Source organism: Poecilia formosa, unplaced genomic scaffold, assembly GCF_000485575.1.
Source record: "Poecilia formosa unplaced genomic scaffold, Poecilia_formosa-5.1.2 Scaffold216, whole genome shotgun sequence".
In the NCBI taxonomy this organism is placed as follows: domain Eukaryota; kingdom Metazoa; phylum Chordata; class Actinopteri; order Cyprinodontiformes; family Poeciliidae; genus Poecilia; species Poecilia formosa.
In genome coordinates, this window is record NW_006800155.1 from 755,879 (window position 1) to 778,468 (window position 22,590).

Below are 22,590 nucleotides of genomic sequence, written 5' to 3' on the forward strand. Positions count from 1 at the left end.
ATGTTTTAGTTGTTGGTGAAAAAGTAACCGGTCCAAACCAGGAATCTGGTCCAGTAGAAACTTAATCTGATGGATCTGACAACCTGTTCAAATTGGGTGGTGAACTATGAACATGAACTAGTTCTGACCAGCCTAATAATCTGACTGGTCTGGATCTCAGGCTGAGTTCGGACTCTGTTCTGTCTGGATCCAGGATTTTTCTCTGATGGTTCTGATTCAGATCTCATGACCGTTTAACCATCAGGGGTCAAAGGTTGGATTGAACCATAAATTAGGTTCATCACCTGTTAATCCAGATGAAAATCCACTTCATCCATGTTACATCACTGCTGAAGCAGAGGCTGATTCCCGACCAGAACCAGAACGTTTGACCTGCTGGAGGTTAAAAACCAGAAATCCAGGAGACGATCCTCATCATCACTGATCTTCTGCAGATTTTAATGATGATGCTTCCTGCTGGGTTCAGATCGGGTCCGATCAGAACCACATCAGAACCACTTCAATCTAAAACCTTCATTGTGTTTGACGATTTCAGTGTTTTTAGCGTTAAAACTAAACTACGTTAAATGGACGAGTCGAGCTGAAAGTCTGGAAAACTTTGACTCTGTTTCAGAAACAACAGAAAGTTTTTCAGTTTTTCTCTTCTGAGTTTTAGCCGGACTCGTCTCAGCAGCTGCTCGTCGTCACACTCCTCACATTCAGGACGGTTTTTATTTCTACAAATAAAATTAAATCCTAGTCGGTCTCAGCTCAGAGGGCCGTCTTACAGGATGGAGTTATTTTTTAAGAGAAAATATAAAATAACCTTTCTGCCTTTATCAGTTCATAATAAACTTTTGGTTGAGCGTCGTGTCAGAAGGTGACTGTCTGCTGCTTTACAGACTCATCATTTTTATGAGCATTCTGAGGCTGAGCTTCTCTCTGCGAACTGATCCTGTTCGTTAGTAAGGCTGTCTGCTGCGGTGGCCAGCCTGCAGGCTGCTGCTTCGCAGGAACCTTCAGAGAAAACAGAACTTATAACTTTAGCCGTTTAGAAACTGTAACTTTTTAAATCTTGATGACATACATCAGGGACGTCAAACTGATTTTCATTTCCTTCCACGTCAAAATCATAAATATCCTGAAATGGCAGAATAAATTATGAATAAACTGTTAAAATAGTAAAGCTTCCTCTGAATTTAATAGGAACATTAAATAATATAAACAAAAACTGATGTGGTTGATCAAATAATATTTGAGAATATTAACGTTGAAGCTTTAATAATAGTTCTGGTTGGTTTAATAGAAGTTTTTATGTGGATTAAAAACAAACATGAGTGAAGGAGTTTAGTAAATTTGGCTGATGGATGAAATGTTTTTATTATATCAGGAATAAATCATGAACCAATCAGGTTTCTGAGTCAAACTGATTGATCACTTTGATAAACTGATCAGTTTGTCCCAGTAAGTCCTGAAGACAAACCGTCACCCAGGCGACCAGCTGCACCACCGGTCCGGTCCGGTCCGGTTCGGTTCCATCAACAGCTTCATTACAGCCAGTCTGTGCTGTGTCTGTGACTCCTCTGAGACGGACCAGCGCTGGCCTGATTCTGTCAGAACCGGTACCAGACCCGTTCCAGACGTGTGGTGAGTAAATCACCAGAAACCCACTAAGATTTCTGACCCAGTCTGCCTGCTGGAACCGGACCAGTACAGTCCAGTCCGCAGAGCCAGACCGTTTCCCAGCCGGCCCACACCTGCTGCTCTGCTGCCAGAACCGCCAGAACAAAACATGGCCGCCAGCCGCCTGGTGGAGGCGGCGGCAGCACGGCGCGGCGTGGTGGACATGATGGACACATCATGTCCTCACGCTGCATTGGCCACCAGCAGATGAATCCACCTGCAGCAGAACGCCGTCAGTCTCTCCTCAGATGTGATGATTCAGTACCAGCTCCAGGCAGAGGTGCATTCTGGGACGTTTCTCTGGATGCTTTGGGTTTCCTCAGCAGCTGAGGGCGGAGCTGTGAGGCTGTGAGAAGCTGCTCTCAGATAACAAGCAGCTCTGACCACATCATTCATCCAGCAGCTTCAACTTCTCACCGTCTGACGGAGTTTAAAACCTGGCGGGAAATTCAGCAACACGACTGAATAAATCTGGTTTTATGGCCTTTAATGGAAACTTCTAAAGTTTACAAAACATTAAAAAGATTTAAGGTCAAAGATATCCATACTTACATCTCATTATGTCTTTTAAACGTATAAACATCATTAAACTTGTTTATCAGAGATGCACCAATCAATTTTCCTGATCAACTTTTCTCAGTGGGAATTCTTCATCTTTAAACACCAATAATCTACATGTTGATGCATTTATATTTAGTTTAAATTAAAATCTTATAAATGTTTAGAATAAATTACTTTAACACAATAAATGTTCATATTTAAATTTCCTTCCTCTGTTAAACATCCTGCAGGATTTTTAAAGTTTTTAGAAAAAACCTGACTCAGCAGGTTTAAAGAGAAACAGAAATCTGTGTTGAGTCCTGACTGATGCATCTTTAATGTTTAGATGATGATAAGAGGATTTGATCTGAAGTTTTTACTTCAGTAACTGTACGTCATGATGATGTTTGGCTGATTATTTTACTGTTGGTCACAAACTGTATTGATTTAGAATCTGTCTTTTCCTGCAGTCCCTGAACACACCACAGGTTTCTGTCTTTGTACACATGTGGAGCTGCAGCTTTAAGCAGCGGCTGCTCTGCATCTGTTCAGGTCTGAACCTCTTCATCCTCATCCTATTTTCTTTAATTTCCATTTATTCCCCCGCTTCCTGAATTACTCTCTCTCTCATATCCCTCTCTTCCTGTCCTCTTATTTTCACTGTTCCTGTCCTTTATCCTCCCCGTCTTCTGTCCATCCCACTTTTCTTCTTTGGTTCCTTCTTTTTTATCCTGTAATTTCCATCTCGCTCTCGCCTCGCTGCACTCGTGGCTCTGCTGCTGTGAAGCGTCTGATAGCGAGGCCTGCGCAGCGTGTGATTAATCACGGAGAACAGTCGGTAAACGCTGGGCTCATGTGTTTAGTTTTGGTTATGTTCTCATTGTCTGATCATGCAGCCCAGAGTCTGGACCAGCTTAGGAAGTTCTGCTGAGAAACCTCAACATGTGAGAATGCAGAGAGTCACTTAGCCGACTTTATTGGTCGACTAAAGAGCTGCAAGACGACGGCTACTCAGTCATTAGCTGGAACGTTTGTCAGGAGAGCCCATAAAATAAATCTGCAGTTACGTATTTTTTCCAGAATAAGCTGGTTATAAACCAGCGTCTCATTTATGAGACGTACAGCAGCTGCAGATGGAAGCACCGCTGCCCCCGAGCAACAAGGTCTTGGGTTTGAATCCCAGCCGGGGGTCTCTGCATGTTTCACACTGGGGTTCTCTCTGGGTACTCCAGCTTCCTCCATCAGTCCAGAAACACGACTGTTCGCTCTCTAAGCTGTGTGTGTGTGTCCTGTGATGACTGCTGGACATCAGCTCCAGTGTTAGAGTTATTAAAGCTGATGATGGGTCGTAAAGCAACGCCGAAGGAGCCGTAGGAGATTCCAACCAGCTCTGCTCATAATCCACACGACAAATTCATCTCCTGGATTTTCCATGTGTGGAATAAGGAGCAGAGCTACAACAAACCTCTGGGAAGATGTGCTGCAGTGTCCTGAACGCCTGGCCAGCTGTAAAACATGGTGGTGGCAGCATCATGCTGTGGAGTCATGAGCAAAGTGGATGTAATTATGAGAAGCTGGAAAGTCACAACATTAAAATCCACAACCGAACAACTTCAGCAGAAAACATGAAATGTTTCAGGATAAAGATGTGAACAATTTACTGAGCTTTTAAAATGTCTATGTTTAAAAACATTTATTTGTCAGGAGAGTAGAATTCACATCAAAGGTGCAAAAAGTTATTAAATGATTTTCCTTGATCTCATTTTCATATCAAGGAAACCAGTGGTGGGCAGCTAGCTGAAAGGTTAGCTGCGCTAACCCTAAAGCACTAATCACAAACATCCACCACCTTCTAACAGCTTGTCCCCAGTGGGGTCAGGGGGTGGGGGGTGCTGGTGCCTGTCTCCAGCGCTAAACAATTTCAAAGTTAGGATAAAGTGCTAAATGCAAAAGTAGCTCCGCTGTTAGCGCATTAGCAGAAGTGTGCTCACCAGTGAAAATCTTCAGACATACCTGACTTGTTTTTATTTTACTCCAGACATCGTTCTGTTGTTACAGAATATTAAACAGCCGTTTTCTTCATGGCAGGTTTTGGGACGAGGACCCAAGCAGCCGTTTCCATCTCTGGGAACCTTCATCTCCACGCTCAGCCAGAGGAGAGACGCAGGAGGGCGGGGCTTCGCCATCGGCATCGGGGGCCCGCTGACCGGCCCGCTGGGGATCAGGCACAGTGAGTTACATCAGCTGAGACACGATCCTGAGAACTGCTGCTAAAGCAGGCCATGCTGCCGGTACCAACGGCCACACCTCCAAATTGCGCCTAGGCTTGGCTGTGTTGGTTGCTAGGAGACTGAAGGAAGAATCTAGACTGTCTGATAAAATGGCAGCATTTACCTGTGAAGTCGATCAGCAGTCAGAAGGAAAGGGATCCAGAGAGGTTAGATCAGATCAGATCAAAGTTAGAGAGGCAGGATGAGATGAACTGGACCTCGGTTTGGGTTCAGCTGAACTGAAAGCCAAGCAGACAGTAGACCGCTCCCAAACCAGAAAGTGGACTACAGCACAGGGCATTCTGGGTAAATAGAACCAAAACGAATATGCTAATTTAGTGCTAGCAGGAGAAATGACTCGTGGTTTTTAGCCAAAGACTAAAGAGAAATCCTCCAGCCGCTGAAATCCTTCAGAGGTTTTTGTGTCGTTTCCTTCAGTGGATCTTGGTGCAGCGCCCCCACAGGCCAGGAGGGGAACAGGTTGGTTTGACTCAGAGGAAGAGAACCACAGCAGCTGGAGGTGGAACAGATGTTTCAGCGTTGGTCCTCTATCGAACCGGGTCTACTGGACTGTGACGTGTGGAAACAGAAACCTTCTGCTCTCTGCTGTGTTTAGACAGATGTTTAACTGACTGTAACCTGATTTAACATCATTTATTCATGTTTGAAGTGCTGAAGCTGATTGTAAAGAAACTGTCTCTCCTCTCCAGCAGTGAAACAAGCAACACTTTGACCTGCTGTGAAAGTTTACAGCAGATGTTCCTCACCTACAGCCTGACCCGGTTCTGTTCTCTGAGTCGATCTGATGTGGGTCCCGTCTGAGCTGTAATGATGTGTTACTTCCTCTGTTTACAGTACGCCTCATGTATTCAGTCAGAATGCAGCCTGCATGGCAGGAGGAGCGCTGTGTGGCCGCGGATCCAAACCCAGGATCCGACCCGTAACTCGGATTTCTGCTGATGCGATGCAAACCTCTGGTTTCTGGGCTGACATGCGCAGCCGAGGTTCTGGTGAAGTAGCGAGCGTCTTGTCGGTTCTGAGTCACTGCGAGTGTTTTTACGTGGAGGAGGATGTTGGTTCTCGTAAAAGGCGAGGTTATTTCTGACTGCCATGAGAACGGAGACCCAGCGGAGCGCTCATCAGCCAGCTTTGTCACCACGCCGACTGATGCCAGAATAATTATGCGAACCTCCACCCCAAATGAAAACCATATGAAAGGAAAACAGTGGACACACACACACTCAGGCGTACACAGGATGCTGCAGCATTCCTCTGCCCGGTTACAGTCGTCAAGTCTGCTGGATAATCACAGATTCAGGAGGTTTCTGTTTCCTTTTTCATTTTCCTCAAGTATGGTTTTGAGTTCTGAGGCCGAGCTAATCAGAGGTTCATCTGAAGCTTCGAGTCAGAATCAGAAATCACTGACGCCTCGCTTTCAGAGCCAGAGGCCTGGAAGGATAAAACGCCATTATCCCTCCCATCAGGACGCTTTTCCATCAGCGCTGCACAAAAAACCCTCAGAGGAGGAAAATCACCAACATATCAGTTCTGATGGTAGAACTAATGCTTCTGGTACTTTCCTAACAAAGACAACTTACCAGAGCCTGGGACTTCATCTGAGTCTGAACCCAAAGTACGATCAAAGCCTTTAGCTGACATAATGCTGGTCCTCCTGAAGGCAATGAAAAGCTGCCATGGCAACCAGGAGTTGTTGCCATGACCAGTGACCTGGATGATGTGGCGGTCCAGTCAAAGTCTCCACCCAGCGAAGGCCAAACCGACCCTCAGCTGACATCATCCGTGTGCAGAGTTCACGAGGCTCAGAGAGACTTCTGGAACAGGAAGAGGCCGTCGTCCTGGAAACAAGACACTGGAGGCACGCCACGACCAGAACCACGAGGGAGAACGGCAACATGGAGGAGAACGGCAACACGGAGGAGGACGGCAACATGGAGGAGAACGGCAACACGGAGGAGAACGGGAACAAGGATCTTTGTCTCTGTGTTTAGTGATGCTGCGGGCTGGAAGGACCTTCATCTTCATCCTCTGACTGAGGCCGTTGCTGCTGTCTGTCATGGCCGCCCTTCATGCTAACAGCTCAGTATCAGGCAGCAGAGATGAGTTTCCACAGCATCGCTGGACCGAACTGCAGCTGTTGGACAGATGGACTCCCAGAGACATGCAAATCAAGCCCAGATCACCACTCCTCCACCGCCGTGCTTTACAGCTGCTCTGATGTCTTTGTGCTCATGTGCTGACGTCTGGCGTCCACATGTCCACATGGTCTCATCTGTCCAGAGGACATCGTCCCTCCATCAGGTGCAGCTTTGCAAACCAAAGTTCTGCTGCTGGATTTTTAAAGTGAAGAGTTTTTTTCCAGACTGCGAACTGTCCTTTCATGAACTTTCACCTTTGCCCTGCTAACTGAGGCCTGTAGAGGCTGAGATGGGACACTTTGGTGTTTTCTCGTTGACCTTGGAGTTGAACTTGCAACCTGCTGGGATTTCCCCTGGTTGGCAGAACTCCAGTTGTTTGGAAAATCCTCCATTTTCTGCAGTTTGAACCAGTTTAATTTAGATTTTTATGGTTTTAATGTTTGGAACTTATTTTAGTTATTTAGTCTTCATTCCACCTGGATAAAAACGAGAGTTGGTTTTAAATTCAGGCTGAAATCCGTTTCAAACCCGATGACCTCCTCTGAGCGCTCTGCTGCCCTCAGTCTGCCTCGCCGCTCCTTTTTCCTCCTGCTTGAATAATCTGTCCTGCACCCACAATGCACCTGGACAGGCCTCGTCCTGAAGGGAGTTACCGTGGAGACAGAGACAATGAGGGGCCAATTATGAAGAGAAAGGCTGGGTGGGTGTGTGGGAGGACATGTGTGTTTCCACCTGGTGGAGGACCGGCCTCCATGTTGGATCAGCAGGCGTCACTTTTAGATATGAAAAATTCAATCTTTTCTCATTTCTAGATGTAAACGTGTTTATCCGTTAAAACGGAGCGTTCTGTTTTCATCGAACACACCGGACATGTCAGGAGCAAAACAACTGATGATGCATGGAAATAAAAACTATACTGATGACTGAAGAGATTCAGTTAAGTTTATATAGAGGTCCAGAAAACCCAGCTCTTATTTTGATAGTCTACTTCCACTGATCCACAAGGTAATTTCCATAATTTGCAAATTTAGTTCCAAACTAAATATTTATCTTCCAAATTAAGTATTTAGCTTCCTAAGTATTTAGGTAGCTAAATATTTAGCTAGCTAGTTCATATATTCGTACATATTTAGCTTCGACCAAAATATTTAGGTCGAAGCTAAATATTTAATTTGGAAGATAAATATTTATTTTGAAAATTAAATATTTAGTTTGGGGAAAAATATGTTGGAACTAAATATTTATGTAACAAACAATATTTAATTTTGAGCTATTTATTTAGTTTCCACATTAAATACTGTATGTACATCAGAATTAAATATTCACTTCAGAACTAAGTGTTTAGCTTCCTAATTTAATTTGCAAGCGAAATATTTACTTTGTAAACTGAATATTCAGCTTCTGAGTTAAATATTTAGTGTTGGAACATTAAATATATGAATAAGATTGTGACAAATGTGGCCTTGAAAGCCCAGATTTCCCCCTGCCAGGCTGATTAAACCCCGATGCTGTAATGTTTTACTGTGAAACGTTTCAAGCGGCTCCTTATGTCTCCTCTGCGCTGCAGCCGTCAGGGAGCTGCCTCCCATCTGCAGCGACGTCCGGCAGAAGCAGCGGCTCTCCATCGACACGCTGCCTCAGGAAGTCAAAGCTCCGTTCCCCTGCGACCCCGTCATCCCCCTCCGGACCAAAACCACCAAGGAGTTCCAGTGGGTCTCCTCTCTGACGCTGAAACATCCCAGAATCCTCTTCACTGCTTTACTCCATCTGCCGTTTCCAACAGGGAGGACGTGGAGCGAGCCGCCCAATCAGGTGACTGGAGGGAAGTCAGAGAGTTTTACCTGACGACCTTCGACTCCTTCGTAGAAATCAACGCCGCCTTCAAGGTAAAACAGATAAATCTCCGCTCTGCCGCCTGGCTCTGCTTCCGTTTCCTCACCGTGTCTGAACGTCCCGCAGCGGGAGGCCAACGGATTGTTCAACACTATCGAGGACTCAGGAGTCAACGGCAAGTTCGTCAGCGCGGTTTACGACTCGCTGCTCAGCACAGTAAGTAAGACCCAAACCCGGTTCTGATGAGCCCAGGCTGGACAGCCCTGAGTAGTCATGGCAACTAATGGAGCTAACGGAGCATGTAGATATTAAATAGGACGGCTCCCAGGATTGAACCTTGAGGGACTCCATGTGACAGAAGCGACCACTGGAGGGCGCTGTGCAGCGTGAGCTTTGTCTCAGCTCCACTGCACAAGGAATTTAAGCTAATAAATAATTTTAATGTTAATTTTTATTTTTATTTAGTTTTTAGTTGCTGTTTAAATTGGGTTTTAGGCGTTAATAAATATTTATAATCATCTGTAACTGAGTTCATGAGGTCGAACCTTCAGCTCACCCAACTGGACTTTTAAAACTTTTATGAAACAAGTTCAGCTTTGCTTCTGTTTGGGTTTCAGTTTAATGTTGAGGTTTAAAGCTGGACTAACACAGAGAGCAGAAGTGTGTCTGTCTGACGCGCCGACACTCTGAACGGTGTGTGTGTGTGTGTGTGTGTGTGTGTGTGTGTGGGTGTGTGTGTGTGTGTGTGTGTGTGTGTGTGTGTTCAGCCTCAGGACATCCAGAAGTTGGTCTTGAAAGGAATCATCAACAGCCTGCTGAGAGAGTGGAAAGGGTGAGAGCCGCTTCAGTTTATCGCTTCAGCTTCATCGTTACTAATATTTCCAGACAGAGTGAGATCAAGTGAAAGATGTTTTTGTGTTTCATCCTCATGCCGGTTCTTGTTCTGTGTTTCTGTCTTTAGGCCTCGGACAAAAGACGACCTGCGGGCGTATTTCGTTCTGATCCAGGTGAGACTCAAACACATCAGCTTGTTTCTGACAGGCAGGTTAAACGTCCAGCATGACGGAGCCGATCAGAGAGAAACTGCTGAGTCATGGGGAACCAGAGACTCACGTTGCTATGGTGATTCCCTCCTTTTCTTGGGAGCTGTGCATTTTTTGTCAGAATATGTAGAAAGTTTTCCAACATCTGTAATGGAAACACATCGAGTGTCTGAAAGTCGACAGAAATACGGACGCAGTGAAACTGTGACAGAAACTTTAAACATCAGAGTTCAGGTTCAGAGTCATTGTCACAATCTGAGCTGCATAGTATGAGGCAAATATTACAATAATATCGCAAATTCAAACTGTGAATGTTCAAAATGCTAATCCAGTCGGATGAAGTCCGACTTTAAGCTTTCGATGTTTCTGCTGGAAGGTCTGGCTGAGCTGTTCTCGTTAAAATCTTTGACGGTTTGAAGGTGTGCAGTTCTGCGTGCATCACTGTGAGCGCCGCCTGCAGCTCAGGTTTTCCCATCAGGCCTCTCTTTCTCTCTTTCTTCAGCGGATGCTTTGTGCGTTCTGCAGCTCTCTGGCCTCCCAGTTGGCTGACAGCAGATCTGAGAGCTCGTCTGCACTCGTTATAGGAACAAAACCCCTGAAACTTAATGGTGCTTGTTGATAACTGCTATTAAAATTCAGGCTGCAGTTCATCTCCAGCTGTGGTTCATCAAAGGTCTGCTGGAGAAAACTACAGCTACAAATCTTTTTCTGTCTCTGGTTTTCATCCACTTTCCTCCGTTTCAGCCTCTCTCCATCCCTCCTGCTTTATATGGGCGTGAAACAGGAAACTCTATTTGAGGGCGCCAATCCTAAAGGACTCAAGCTGTTCAGCATCTTTCTTCTTTTTATTGCTGCAGATTCAAAGAATAATTTGAATCAGCTTTTGGTCATAATGCATCAGAAACTATTCAGCGGCTTTATTGGAGTTCTGCTCGGTTCTGTTCAGCCCAACTTTCCAGCAGAAACACCATTAAAACTGAAACGGCTCAGAAACTTTGACACCGTTTAAACTCTGGGTTCTGACCCAGTGAACTATTTGAAAACTTTCTGTCCTCAGCTTCGTGCACATTCACAAATTAACCAGTTTTCTCTTCGTCTTTCTGTTCGGCTCCCAGGAAAAGGTGCAAATCAGCCTAGAAACCAAAGACTTGGACGTTTTTCCGGTGTCTGGTTTTTATTTTGCTCTGCAGTTTTTCCATCACCAAGTGAGCTAATGAGCTGGTTCAGATTCAGCCTCTACTTCTTGTTTTTACCCCTCATTTGGGATTATATAACTCAGATTACACTGAGGTAAACTCAGTCTGAAATATGGATAAAGCAAAGTGAACACGTAAGAATAAATCGACTAATTACAGATAAATGAACATAAATGGAAAGACCTTTACAGCAATACTAACGAACTGAATACGGTAAGACCTGTTGAGGAATAATAAACAGTAAACTGAAAGTTCAGACGCCTTCGGACTGAAGCAGCTTTACTTTGTGTGTGCCGTCAGAGTGAATGTGGGTCATGGAGCCAGAATCCTCTGAGCTTCATCTGTTTCTACTTCTGTGTTTAAACTAAAGAGGTAAAAAAAACAGACAAAACCTCCGACTGCTGTTCCCCAGAAACAAATGAGTCATTTTTCAGGAAAAGTTTAAAACATTTTTATGTCAGTTTTTGTCAAATTTAAAAATTTACCAGACAAATTATTTCCTTGAATCAAGTTGGAGTTTTAGTGAAAGTTGAGCTTCATCAGTTCCAGCCATGATGAAAACCCAGAGGGCCGAGTCATGATGTGACTTAGAGGTATAGAATAAATAAATCATAAAGTTAATTATTCATCTGTACGGTGATGACGCGCCGACGGCCTTGGTGAGGAAACTCACATCTGATTCTGTTCCGACTGGTCATTAAAATATCCCCAACTTGACCCAAAGTCTCCTGTCAGCTGCTGACATTATAACCTCAGTTTGTCAGAGTGTCAACATGTTGGGATGAACCGTGTCAAAGGTCATGACCCTGTTGTGTCCAGAACCCCCAGTATTCCAGCACCAGCACCTACGTGATCTTCGCTCACCTGCTGCGGCAGATCGCAGCGTTGTCCGAGGCCGACCACCACTTCCTGGTTCACTGGCTCAAGAGGTCAGTCTGTTCATCCTGTTCTAACCAAACCGTCAAACTGCAGAGTTCATGAAACACAATTCAGTTCTCTGGAGAAAACATCTGAGCTGATGAGTAGAAGATAAATCTGAAGACTTCTTCAGGCTTGATCATCAGCCAGCGTGTTTTTATCTGCGTCTTTTCATGGCTGTTCAGTCGGATGAAACGGCTCCAACAGTTTGATGTGTTTCCATAGAAAACTGAAGAGAACAAATTATTTAGGACTAAACTTTTTACCCTGTGGCTCCACTTCACGTTGGCCGCATCTAAGAAGTTCATGTAATCTGATTTGAACCAACTCTCAGCTGCAGAGAGCAAATCTGTTTAAAATTTCTGCTTTTTAAAACGTCTCTTTGTTAAATTGTGACCTGGCGCAGACGGCTTCTCGGGTTGACTCAGAACCTGAGCGGACCAGCGATGGCCAGCTTCTGTATTCGTCTCCCTCAGCATGAGTCAGGAGCATTTCAAAACATGTTCTTTGTGGGGTTTGATTTAAGAGCAAGCTGCTTCAAATTAGAGGTTCTGTTTAGTTCTGCTCAGATCCAGAAAGCCACGTTTTTCCAGCCGACGCTGCTTTTCTTCTCCCTCTCTGTGTTTTTACTGTGAAGTCTCTATTTTGGTCCTCTTGTGTGTTCGCCTTTAACTCCTTGGTGACATGGGTCTGGTTTGGGCCGTCAGGCTGTCGGCCAGGCGCTTCCGGCAGCTGGTGGAGCGCCTCCTGCAGTTCATCTCCACGCGCCTGTTTCCTGCAGAGCCAGATGAGCTTCCTCCTTCAGCCAAGTGTTCCTGGTGGATTCCCTCGGCCACCAAAGTGCTCAGCCTGTTCAGTGAGTCTCACGAACGCCACGCCGCCGGTTTGCCCTGCAGATCGCTTCCAACGTTTTACCGTCTTCTTGTCAGATGCAGCCAACAGCGTCTCCTCTCCTCCCATCATGCCCTTCACCGACTTCTACAACATCACTCTGGAGCACATTGACTTCATGGAGGACTACCGGACCTGGCAGAACTACGGCAACTCAAACAGGTCAGATTCAGCCTGTCAAACTGAAGATTTGATCTGTTTTATAATTATTGTAAATTATTTCTGTCTAAAGTCCATAAACAGTCTTAGTAATTAAGACTGAACACAGTTATGCTCTGCAGCTCTGTCACACGTATGAATCAAACTTTTATCATTTAAAGATTTTTAGCAATAAGTCTGTTTGAGGCTGGCACTGCTAGCTAAACAGCTACGCTAACTCTGAAGCGCTAATCATAAACACTAGTTCTGCTAATGCTAAAGCGCTACAGCCAACCATATCAATACCCAGAGTGTGTCAGTGACAGTACAGTATATCGCCCCCAACAGGGTCCAGTTAGTCATTACTCACCTACCTGTATGGTTTGAGCTTCAGGAAGCGTCTGCAGAACTACAGCAATGCATTCTGGGTACAGAATAACCGTAATTTGCCTCACTGCATCACGGATGGAGAATGTGAGCAGTAGCTGTTTCAGGATTGTTGTTACGCAAAAATATTCATGAAAAATATGAGAAATGTTTTAACAGGAAATCAGTTCTGCTATTAGCGCGTTAGCAGAAGTGTGTCCGCCTTTCATTATTATTGCAATAAATAAACTAAAATGACTTTTTTAAGTTCAAATTCCCCGTTTCTAATCTGAACTTCTGGGACTTTGTCCTTTGGACAGAGGAGACCGAAGCAGAAATGTTTGGCTAGAATGGACAGAACCATGATTAGAAAAACCAGACAGAGCAGATCAGCACGAAGACCTCAGACCAGCTGCCAAGCACAGTGGTGAAGGAGTGGTGATATGGGCTGGTTTAGCAGCAACATAACCTGGAAATCTGGAGTTATTGATTGGACTGTGGTCTCCTCAGAGTACCACAATGTGAGTCCATCTGCCTGACAGCCGGGATCCAAACTGGGTCATCAACAAGACAACGATCAGAAAATCTACAACAGAACGGCTGAACAAGGAGAGAATCAATGTACAGAAATGGTCCAGTCAAAGTCCAGACGTCAACCTGAAGCTGTGATGGAACCTCCAGAGAGTCGAGCAGAAATGTAGATGAACTGAAGCCACGTCAGAGAGAAGAGTGGACCAGAACGGTTCTGCCAGAGAGGAGCCGTACAAGCTGCCGGGTCACGGGCTGGACTCCACATGTTTACGACAAAATACTTTCTCTTTTCTGTGACTGCATGTTCTGCAGTTTGTTGGTTAAAATCCTGAGGCCCCTCAGAGAAGCCACACTCCTCACATCGGGACAGGATGAGGTCCAGTTTGCCTCCAGGAACCGCGGCGGGGTCAGCTCCGTCTCAGGGTTCCTGAAAGTCCGATGGAGCGGAGATGAGGAAATGTTCCCACAGCTGCAGTTTGTTCAGAACCGTGGAAAGTCTCACAGAAGCCATGAAGTTTGTTTCACGCTGCGTCGCGTCTCGTTAGAGCCTGACGATGGAAACTGATCCAGAGCCTGCAGTTGAAACGGTTTCAGATGGAAAGAACTCCCTGGCTGGCGTGTCGGGGATCCAGGTCATGAAGGATGGCTTAGCTTGGATCAGACATCAGAGGGCGGCCAGGAATGAAATGTTTCTGTACGGAAAATGATCCACTCATTTTGTTTCTTCTTCTCTCTATCAGGTTTTCTTTCTGTCAGTTCCCCTTCATCCTGTCGACTGTGGTGAAGAAAGCCATCATCCAGAAGGACTCGGAGCAGCAGATGATCAGCCAGGCCAGGGTGAGGATCTGAACCGGCGCTGTGAAGAATCAGAGAGCTGCTGAGGGTCTGGACTCATAAAGACAGTCTGTCTGCTTCACAGCTCAGCCTGGTGAGCAAAGTGTCCCGCAGGCAGAGGGTGGACATGAACCTGCTGTTCCTCAACATTAAAGTTCGACGAGCACAACTCCTGAGCGACTCGCTGGATGAGGTCAGAACAAACTCATGCTGACGTTCTGGGTTGGGACTGTGGGAGAGTTCAGGTGGGTCAGGCCTGGTTTTTTATTGAAGAATAACTCTTCAGTTACACAAATCAACGTCTTGCTCTACGTCGGTCTAAAGGTCAGATCTGGATTCATGACTTCTGGACATTTGGATTCGTCTGCTGTGCTGCTTTCGTCTGTCATGGTGAAGAAATATCTGAACCAAGAGCCGTAGCTCTAGATTTTATCACTCTGTCTGTGTTCATGACTGAAGGAAGTAGATTCTGGATACTAGAAGCTGAAATGAGCTTCGCCTGTAGAGGATCCTTATGATCCTTCTCTCTATGACGGAGAGAAAAGGATCATCTCCAGTCTGGCTGGTTAATGTTTGGTTTGGTTCTGGCCGAGTCGGGCGTGTCTCTGTTGGCTGTGTGTGCGTGTGTGTATGTGTGTGTGTGCGTGCGTGCGTGCGTGCGTGCGTGCGTGTGTGTGTGTGTGTGTGGGTAGGGACATGGAGGGGTGTGGGAACCATGGCAGGCTGTGAGTGTGCATGTGGTCGACCCACTGATGATGTCACTTTGCTCTGCAGCCTTAGGCAGCCGGTTCTCCAGAACCTCGTATGTTTGTTCTTTGCCCATCCAGTCAGCGCTGCATCCGCTCCTCTGTTTGAAACAGTTTGGTCCTCAGGGTTTGATCTGGCTGGTAAATGGTGCCTGAGTTGTTGTTGGTGACGTAAATCTGTGGACCAATGAATGTTTCTTGATGCCAATCAGGTCACTTACACACAACACCTGGCTAGTTTCAGGATGATCCATAGAAGGTGGTTCCAGAGAACAGGAGGGAACTGTGGCGGCCCCTGGAGACGGGGTCTGACTACGTCTTGACTCGACTCGATTGCCAGAGTCTTCCCTTTGTATCGGTTAGCCTGTTTTTTAGTAGCTACTACAGTGAGGTTCTAATGGAGCCAAGTCGGGTGAAAACGTGACATCGGGACACTGTCTGTCTCTGATTGGCTAAAGGCTGGGGTCAACTCTGTTGATGGCTGTTTACGGATACCAGCAAACACCAAAACAACGTTGTGAGCAGCTTAAAACACTGTAAAGTGATGACCATCAAGGGCCTCAACAGCCTGACGGGTTTGAACCTAAACATTGGAAGTGTTTTAACCAAATGGTGCTATTTACAGACACCGATATACGGGCAATGAGCCATGCTATGCTAAAATGGTCCCCACACATTGAGGCTCTCAGTTGTAATGGAAAGGTCAAAGTGAGCAGGTTCTGGTGAAAGAGGCCGATAAGAAGGATGAGTTAGCTGGAGCTTCAGGATGTGTGAGACCAGCAGAAAAGCCCGTTTTCCTGATGCTCCACTGAGGGGAAAAGGCTAATTAGGGTTGTGGGAACAGTGGATGGGAGAGGTCTGCGAATATAAAGAGCCTGAAGATTAGCAGGAATGTCTGCAGCTCTCCCTCCAGCCGGAGCTGGTCGTAAATCTGAAGTCTTTCCTCCTCGGTGTGAGGTTCGCACCAAACGTCTGTAATCCGTCATGTTCGGCACACATGGTTCTGTTCTTCCCATGCAGCCCTGTGATAAAATATCACACCAAGCAGCAGCATGGAAAACATTAGTTTTAAGCTGCTTTGTTTTGTCTCTGTGCAGTTGATGAGGAAACGGTGCGACCTGAAGAAGAAGCTGCGGGTGACGTTTGTCGGGGAGGCGGGGCTTGACATGGGCGGTCTGACGAAGGAGTGGTTCCTGCTGCTGGTTCGTCAGATCTTCCACACCGACTACGGTGAGGTTCCACACAGACAGAGCATTTCTGAAGGGCAGCTGCAAGCTACAGGTAACCTTTTATCAAAGTCCAAAAACATTTCCTTCCGTCAGTCCAGGAAATGCTGATGATCGGTGGATCTTCCAGAATGATTGAACTTTGTGTCGTAAAGTTATAGAGATCATAAAGAGTCTTTAAGATCAAAACAAACTGAAGCTTTAGTAAGGAAGCTGGAGAAACAGAAGCCACCAAACTGATTAAGTCCAAACCTTAAGACCAGAATGGGTCATCAGAGACGGTTGGGTCCAGAAGATCCAACCGTCTCTGAAGAAAACGCTGGTTTCCAGGGAGCAGCTGGGAATCTGGGAGGTAAATCCTCGCTGATGCAGAGTCAACGGAAAGAGAAGCTGCTCTTTGTTGAAAGCAAGTGGAAAAAAATAACATTTTTATTGGCTAAAAATGGAAAGAACACTTTTATTAGCCGCGGCCTCGGTGGATTTGAGCTGAGAGTTTTTGGGTCAGAGGAATAAGTGTCAGAACGCTGAAGAAAGCCGACAGTGTTGGTTCTGGAAACTTGGACATTGATCTCTAAACTCAGGCTCCTTCAGATACTACAGATCAGGTTTTCTCCTCTCCTTCTTTGTCCCTGACTTCCTCTTGTCTTTCTACTCTGTCATTCACACCCAGAGATGATTCTGGATCAGAACCCGACCTCAGGACTCGGGTTAGAGGCATTAAGCTCTTAAAGGGCCAGCTACATGGAGTGGTGTCACTCAAGACTTGAGAGTTGATTTGGACTTGGAATAAAGGAGCCAGATGAATACATGTCAGTGACTTTTTCTCATTTCTTCTTTCCTGTCTCTTCCTCCTGTGGGTGGCGCTATAGAGCTGAAGGACCAGGACTCTGGACCATGTAGATAATGCAAACAGAGGCTCATTTAAAATCTTTCTTCCTGAGAGAAAAGCTTCATCTGAACTTGAAGGTTTGCTGTAGAGGAACAGACTTCATAAATCTGAGAAGATGATTTAATTCTCTGGATTTCCAGCCAGATGTTTCTTTTCTTGCTTGTGAATCTTTTCAGTTAAACCAAACAAACGTTACTCAGAGCATCTGTGCCTTTCACTCCTTCCAGGTGTTATTTCTCCTTCTCTCTCTCTTTTTCTCTTTCTCTGCTGGTCAAGTTGTTCTTTCCATCATCGCTGCGTCTCTGCGGTCGTCTGTGTTTCTGCTGCCAGAGGGACGTCAGCCCAGAGCAAAGACAGTCAATGAGAGCTGTGTTCCCCTCATTAGCCGAGCAGGGGAAGCCCCGACTGCCTCACACACACACACACGCACACACACACGGCTGCACAGACAGGTGCATGCAAACACACACACCCCTCACACACAGGCTCCTCTGTGCGTGGAGCAGCTTCAGGTTCGGAGATGTGAAGCTCAGTTCCAGATGTTTGCCTCCTCTTGGCTCTGACCGCCGCCGTCCCGACCAGTCAGAGGCGGATTAGTCTGGACGTTAGTCAGCCAATCAGAAACTAATGAATGGATCTGCTGCAACAGGAGGTTATTCTAATTGTGATGTTTTGTTTCATCTTATTCCGTCTAACGGGAATTGTTTCTGCTCCAGGGATGTTTTCCTTCATGAAGGACTCGCGCTGCCACTGGTTCAGCAGCTGGAAGAGCGACAACTACTCTGAGTTCCAGATGGTCGGGACTGTATCCTTCCATAACACAGAAATCTGGGTTTTTATGTTTGTGTTGTTATTTTGTCTTCTTAATTGACTCCATCCATCCTGGAGGTGGCGCGCTCTGCTGGCCGCAAATAAAATGGCAGCCCAGACTGACGTAATGACTGACGAATGTTCAGAACCGGGACGGATCCGGGACACGTTGGCGTGTGTTTGGAACATCTCCTTCACATCTGAATAATGGAGAACATGCATGTGTGCACGTTGCATTGTGGGGGTGTTGCCTTCGTGTGCGTAGGAAACCAGAGCGATCCGGCTCTGCAGGCGCGGTGAAAGGCCAGCTGGGAGCTGTCAAAAGGTTATATAACCTAATAGCTGCCTGTTCCTGCCCAGCTCTCTGTGAGCAGTTAAATCACTCATGGTCGCACACATAAACCTGTTAACACCTTCAGCGCTCTGGTTTTAGACCCTCAGTGCGTGGAAGGCTGAAACCTGCAGGGTTTTGGTTTGGTTTAGTGTGAAGCAGCAGGGATGAGAGCGACCCGGACCAGACGGGGGTTTGGTTTGAGTCTGGCAGGAGGAAGAGGAGGGGCTGTTTGCTTCTGGGTGTTCCTGCATGTTCCACATGTGTGCTTGTACTAAAGGCTAATTTATCACGCTTTGTTCCTGTTCAGTCATTAGAAAGGCTCTGGAGGGCCGAGCCAGGCGGTGCCGAGACAAGAGGCAGTGTCTCCTGAAACAAACTCTGGAGGAGACAGAAGTGATGTGATGCTGTAGTGTGAGGCGAAACAGATGGATCAAATATGTCGAGGAGAAAGAACAGAAAGTTCAGATGGGCTGCAGATTGTTTCTGAGCACAACGACAGTTCAAATAAAGAACGGCAAGGCTGAAAAACTGAAAGGAAAATCTATTCAGAAGCTGAAACACGTCCTGACTTCTGTCAGGTTTAACCTGATCTATTCTGGAGAGGAACTGTGAACTTTGCTTGGAAAGTTTAAACCCAACCAGGAGTTTTGGCCTCAAACAGAAAGTTACGCTATGAAGGTCAAAACACCTGTGACAGATTCAAACTGGTTGCCATGGAAATGACCACCTTTTCTGGAGAGCAGCTGGAGCCCACAGCATGACTCTTTCATCATCCACAGAGACAGAGAAGAATTTAAGCCTCGAATGAAAACTTTTGTGGAAGCTGTCGGTCACCTCCGATGAATGCCTGAAGTCCAGTCAGAACCTTGGACTGGATCCATCTGTCCTCAGTCTGCTGCTTAAAGAGATCCTTCAGTTCCAGTTTTTTCAACAAACATTTAGAGCTAAAATCTTTTTTCATTTATTCAAATATTAATGATTTCTGTTTTTTGTGGCCTGTTGATGTTTCCATCTATCCAGTAACCAGCAGGCCCAGGAGAAGGTGCATGACTGGAACCTCAGTGTGTTTCAGTACCTACAGTCTGTGACCTGATGAAGCTTTTTAACAGGCTCGTCTTGATTTTGGTCCAGTAAAAAAGAACCAGTCTGGTAAAAGGAAGGACGAAGGCATAAAACCAGAGAGGTGATGTGAAACACAGAGAGAGCGCTGACAGGAAGAGGAACAGAAAGAAACAGAGGGAGAGAGAGAGAGACTGCAGATTTATTCATGTTCTGTAACTTCAGAGGAGACGTTGTAGACGACGTTTCACTAAACGTGGTGGAAGATGTATGAGCAGCTAAGCCTTCAGTCGGCCCGTCTGACCCACATCATTCTGACTATAATGACCATAATGGTTGTGGTAAATCTACAGTGTGTGTTTATTTTTCCTTCGCTACCTCTGTGTGTGTGAGTGTGTGTGTCACCTTGTTGCAATCAGCGCCGCTCAGTTCAAACACAACCTGAGCCTACTCACAGAACCTCAGCACACATGGTGACCACATGTGGCAGCTGGGAGCGGTTTGAGTGTGTGTTTTGGGCCGCCGCCCTTCAGACTGAAGCAGGAGAAGAAAAGCTGCAGGTGGACGAATCGTCGGTCTGCAGGCTGCTTCTCACACTGTGGGCCGCAGAAAGAGCCTCAGCGACTCCCACAGAGAAACACTGAGGTTCTCCAGTCCGCTTCATGTCTGTCTGCATGAAATGCATGAAGAAGAAGAAGAGCACCATCCATCCGTTCATCATGTCTACCTGTTTATCCTGTAGGACAGGTGCCTGTCTCCAGATTCTCCATTTGGCTTTAGCCTTCCTAGCACCTTGTTATGATAGAAAATAGTTTCTGAACTCAATAGAAAGTTAAATATTGTTTCTGTTTTTAGTCCAGCAGCTTCTCCTCCTCCTAGCTGTGTATTTTGAGCCGTCTCCTCCAGCAGACCTATTTATCTCATGTTTGCACATGCAGTGTGTTTCCGTCTTTAACGCTGTGTGCTATCAGCTGATGGGCTTAGCGGTTTACAACAGCATTGCTCTGGACATCCACTTCCCTCTCTACTGCTACAGGTAACAACACTTCCCTCTTTTCTCAAGTTCACCTTGTTTACTGCACCGACTGCCAGATTTAATAATGCTCCTGTGTTTTCCTGCAGGAAGCTGCTCACTCCGCCCACTGTACCATCTGATCCTAATGCTTTTGTTGGCACGGCAACGGCCACCTTGGACGACCTGCAGCAGGTCATGCCTGTAAGGATCAATAAGCTGATAAACTTGTTTATTTGTGACCAAAGTATTCAGTTTAAAATAAATTAATTTGAGTTTTGTTTCTTAATATCTAACATTTAGAGCAGAAAAAGTATTTTTTAGTTGGCCACCAGAGGGAGACAGAGTCAGACTTTTGAATCCATCCAGTTTAAATGATCTTCTCTTGGACTCAGTTTTACTTTGTGTTGCTGATTAAATGAAAGTGCAGATCAGCATTTATTCTTCTGTTTCTCCATATGTCTGTTTGCACTGCATATAAAATGCTGCAGAGCTTAAAAATACTTAGATCTGGTGAAATAACACTGTAAACTAATTCCTTATTGTTTAATTTTAAATTTTGAAACTTGTGTAATTTTTCACAACTTTAGAAAGATCAGAGTTTCTTTATTGAACTTAAAGAAACAGATTATGTATCGTTTTAAGTGTCAAAGTGAAATGGAAAACATTTGAGTTAGAAAATGACCAAACAAACATGCATGTGAAAAACATGACCTGAGTCACTGCTATTTTGGATTTGTTGGCCGTCTGTTATGATAAGATCTGTACTTTGAAATAATGTGTGTTAAAAGAGGAAAAAAGAAAAACTGACTAAACACACACACACACTAGCACAACCTAACACATTCTGTTAGCTTAGTTACCTCAATTAGTTCATATTAGCTTTGTAAACTTGCTTAGATTTCCACATGTATTTTATTTGTTACCATAATTAACTGTTATCCCAGTTAGCTCCGTTAGTGCAGTTAGCTCTGTTAGCACAGTTAGCTCTGTTAGTGCAGTTAGCTCTGTTAGCGCAGTTAGCTCTGTTAGCACAGTTAGCTCTGTTACCTCTGTTAGTGCAGTTAGCTTCGTTAGCACAGTTATCTCCTTTAGGATGGTTTGTGGCTAAAACCTTTTTCTTTGTTAGAATAATTAATTTTATCGTCACTTGTTTTCCAGTTTGCTCTTTCACCTCATCTGTTAGGATGGTTAACGGTGTTAGCACGTTTAGCTTGGCTAGCATGACTTAAAATGGTTAAGCAAATCAGCCCTTTCATCATAGTTAGCTCTGTTAGGATGGCTAAGCTCATCCTGTTAGCACAGTTAGCTCCGTTACCAACAAACTGAACCCCACTTTGCTAAGCTATCAGGCTGATATAATTTCCAAATCAAAGACGTTCCATGATACAGATTAAAATGTCTGTTCTCTCCTGAGGCCTGTCTTGCTCCTAAAGTAAATTGGCCTTTCAGTTTGACCTGTTGCAGCGTTAGCATGTAAGGCATACCTGCGTAGATAACTCAAGGTCCATTTTAGGAACCTCCTAAATCCTTTTTGTTCCCTCTGACTGCATCGTGAAATGCTTCTCTGATATTATAAATAGCTAACGTTGAGTCTTGTTCACAGCGAGCTTGTAGCCAGAGTGAGCTGACTGTTTCGCTGCGGTCCCATTAGCAGCTCTCCAAGTTGGCGTCAGTCAGGCAGGAAAGCGTCTGGTTTTGGTCATCAGCCAATTATTTAGTGCATCTGACTGCGAACTGGCCGGTCGCCTGACCTCAATCTGGCTGAGAGCGTTTAAAAAGTAGAATCATGCATCAATTCAAAGATATTTGACCAACACCATCAGCTGTTTGAAAGGGAGAGAGCCATTCTGAATCAACCTTTCATGTTGAATTTTTGACACTTTGTGCTGACATTTATTGGACCCAGGCCTGAACATTTAAATATTTCTGGTCCTTAATGAGCGGACTACAAGCAGCTGCTTCCCATGTTCTGCAGCAGAGACTGGGAGTGCTGATGGACCGAACAGAACACAATGCGACTGACGTAAGAATTCAGTGAGAGAAAGATGGTGAAGTGACTGCAAACAGTCACTCAGTTACCTGATCCACAGGCTGCGACTCATCCAAAACCTTCCTGACTGCGAAGGTCAAAAC

At 45.4% G+C, this 22,590-nt stretch overlaps 1 protein-coding gene and 1 long non-coding RNA gene across 2 annotated transcripts in view; one reads left to right on the forward strand and one right to left on the reverse strand.

Annotated features, from left to right (window-relative positions):
* The window catches only part of hectd2 (HECT domain containing 2), a 42,308-nt gene that overhangs the window by 2,663 nt on the left and 17,055 nt on the right, over window positions 1-22,590 (forward strand). Inside the window, exons 2-16 of the mRNA XM_007568014.2 lie at window positions 4,291-4,432; window positions 8,196-8,337; window positions 8,412-8,514; window positions 8,588-8,677; window positions 9,229-9,293; window positions 9,423-9,468; window positions 11,520-11,629; window positions 12,326-12,474; window positions 12,548-12,671; window positions 14,285-14,381; window positions 14,464-14,571; window positions 16,222-16,354; window positions 17,956-18,044; window positions 20,414-20,478; window positions 20,565-20,658. Of these exons, the coding sequence (XP_007568076.1) occupies window positions 4,291-4,432; window positions 8,196-8,337; window positions 8,412-8,514; window positions 8,588-8,677; window positions 9,229-9,293; window positions 9,423-9,468; window positions 11,520-11,629; window positions 12,326-12,474; window positions 12,548-12,671; window positions 14,285-14,381; window positions 14,464-14,571; window positions 16,222-16,354; window positions 17,956-18,044; window positions 20,414-20,478; window positions 20,565-20,658 (1,557 nt within the window). The remainder of the gene's footprint in view (window positions 1-4,290; window positions 4,433-8,195; window positions 8,338-8,411; window positions 8,515-8,587; window positions 8,678-9,228; window positions 9,294-9,422; window positions 9,469-11,519; window positions 11,630-12,325; window positions 12,475-12,547; window positions 12,672-14,284; window positions 14,382-14,463; window positions 14,572-16,221; window positions 16,355-17,955; window positions 18,045-20,413; window positions 20,479-20,564; window positions 20,659-22,590) is intronic.
* LOC107838149 (uncharacterized) lies at window positions 4,933-13,836 on the reverse strand. Its single transcript, XR_001664202.1, has 3 exons — window positions 13,826-13,836; window positions 11,943-11,947; window positions 4,933-6,047 (listed from the first exon to the last, which is right to left on the reverse strand). It is a non-coding gene; the product is annotated as an uncharacterized LOC107838149 (long non-coding RNA).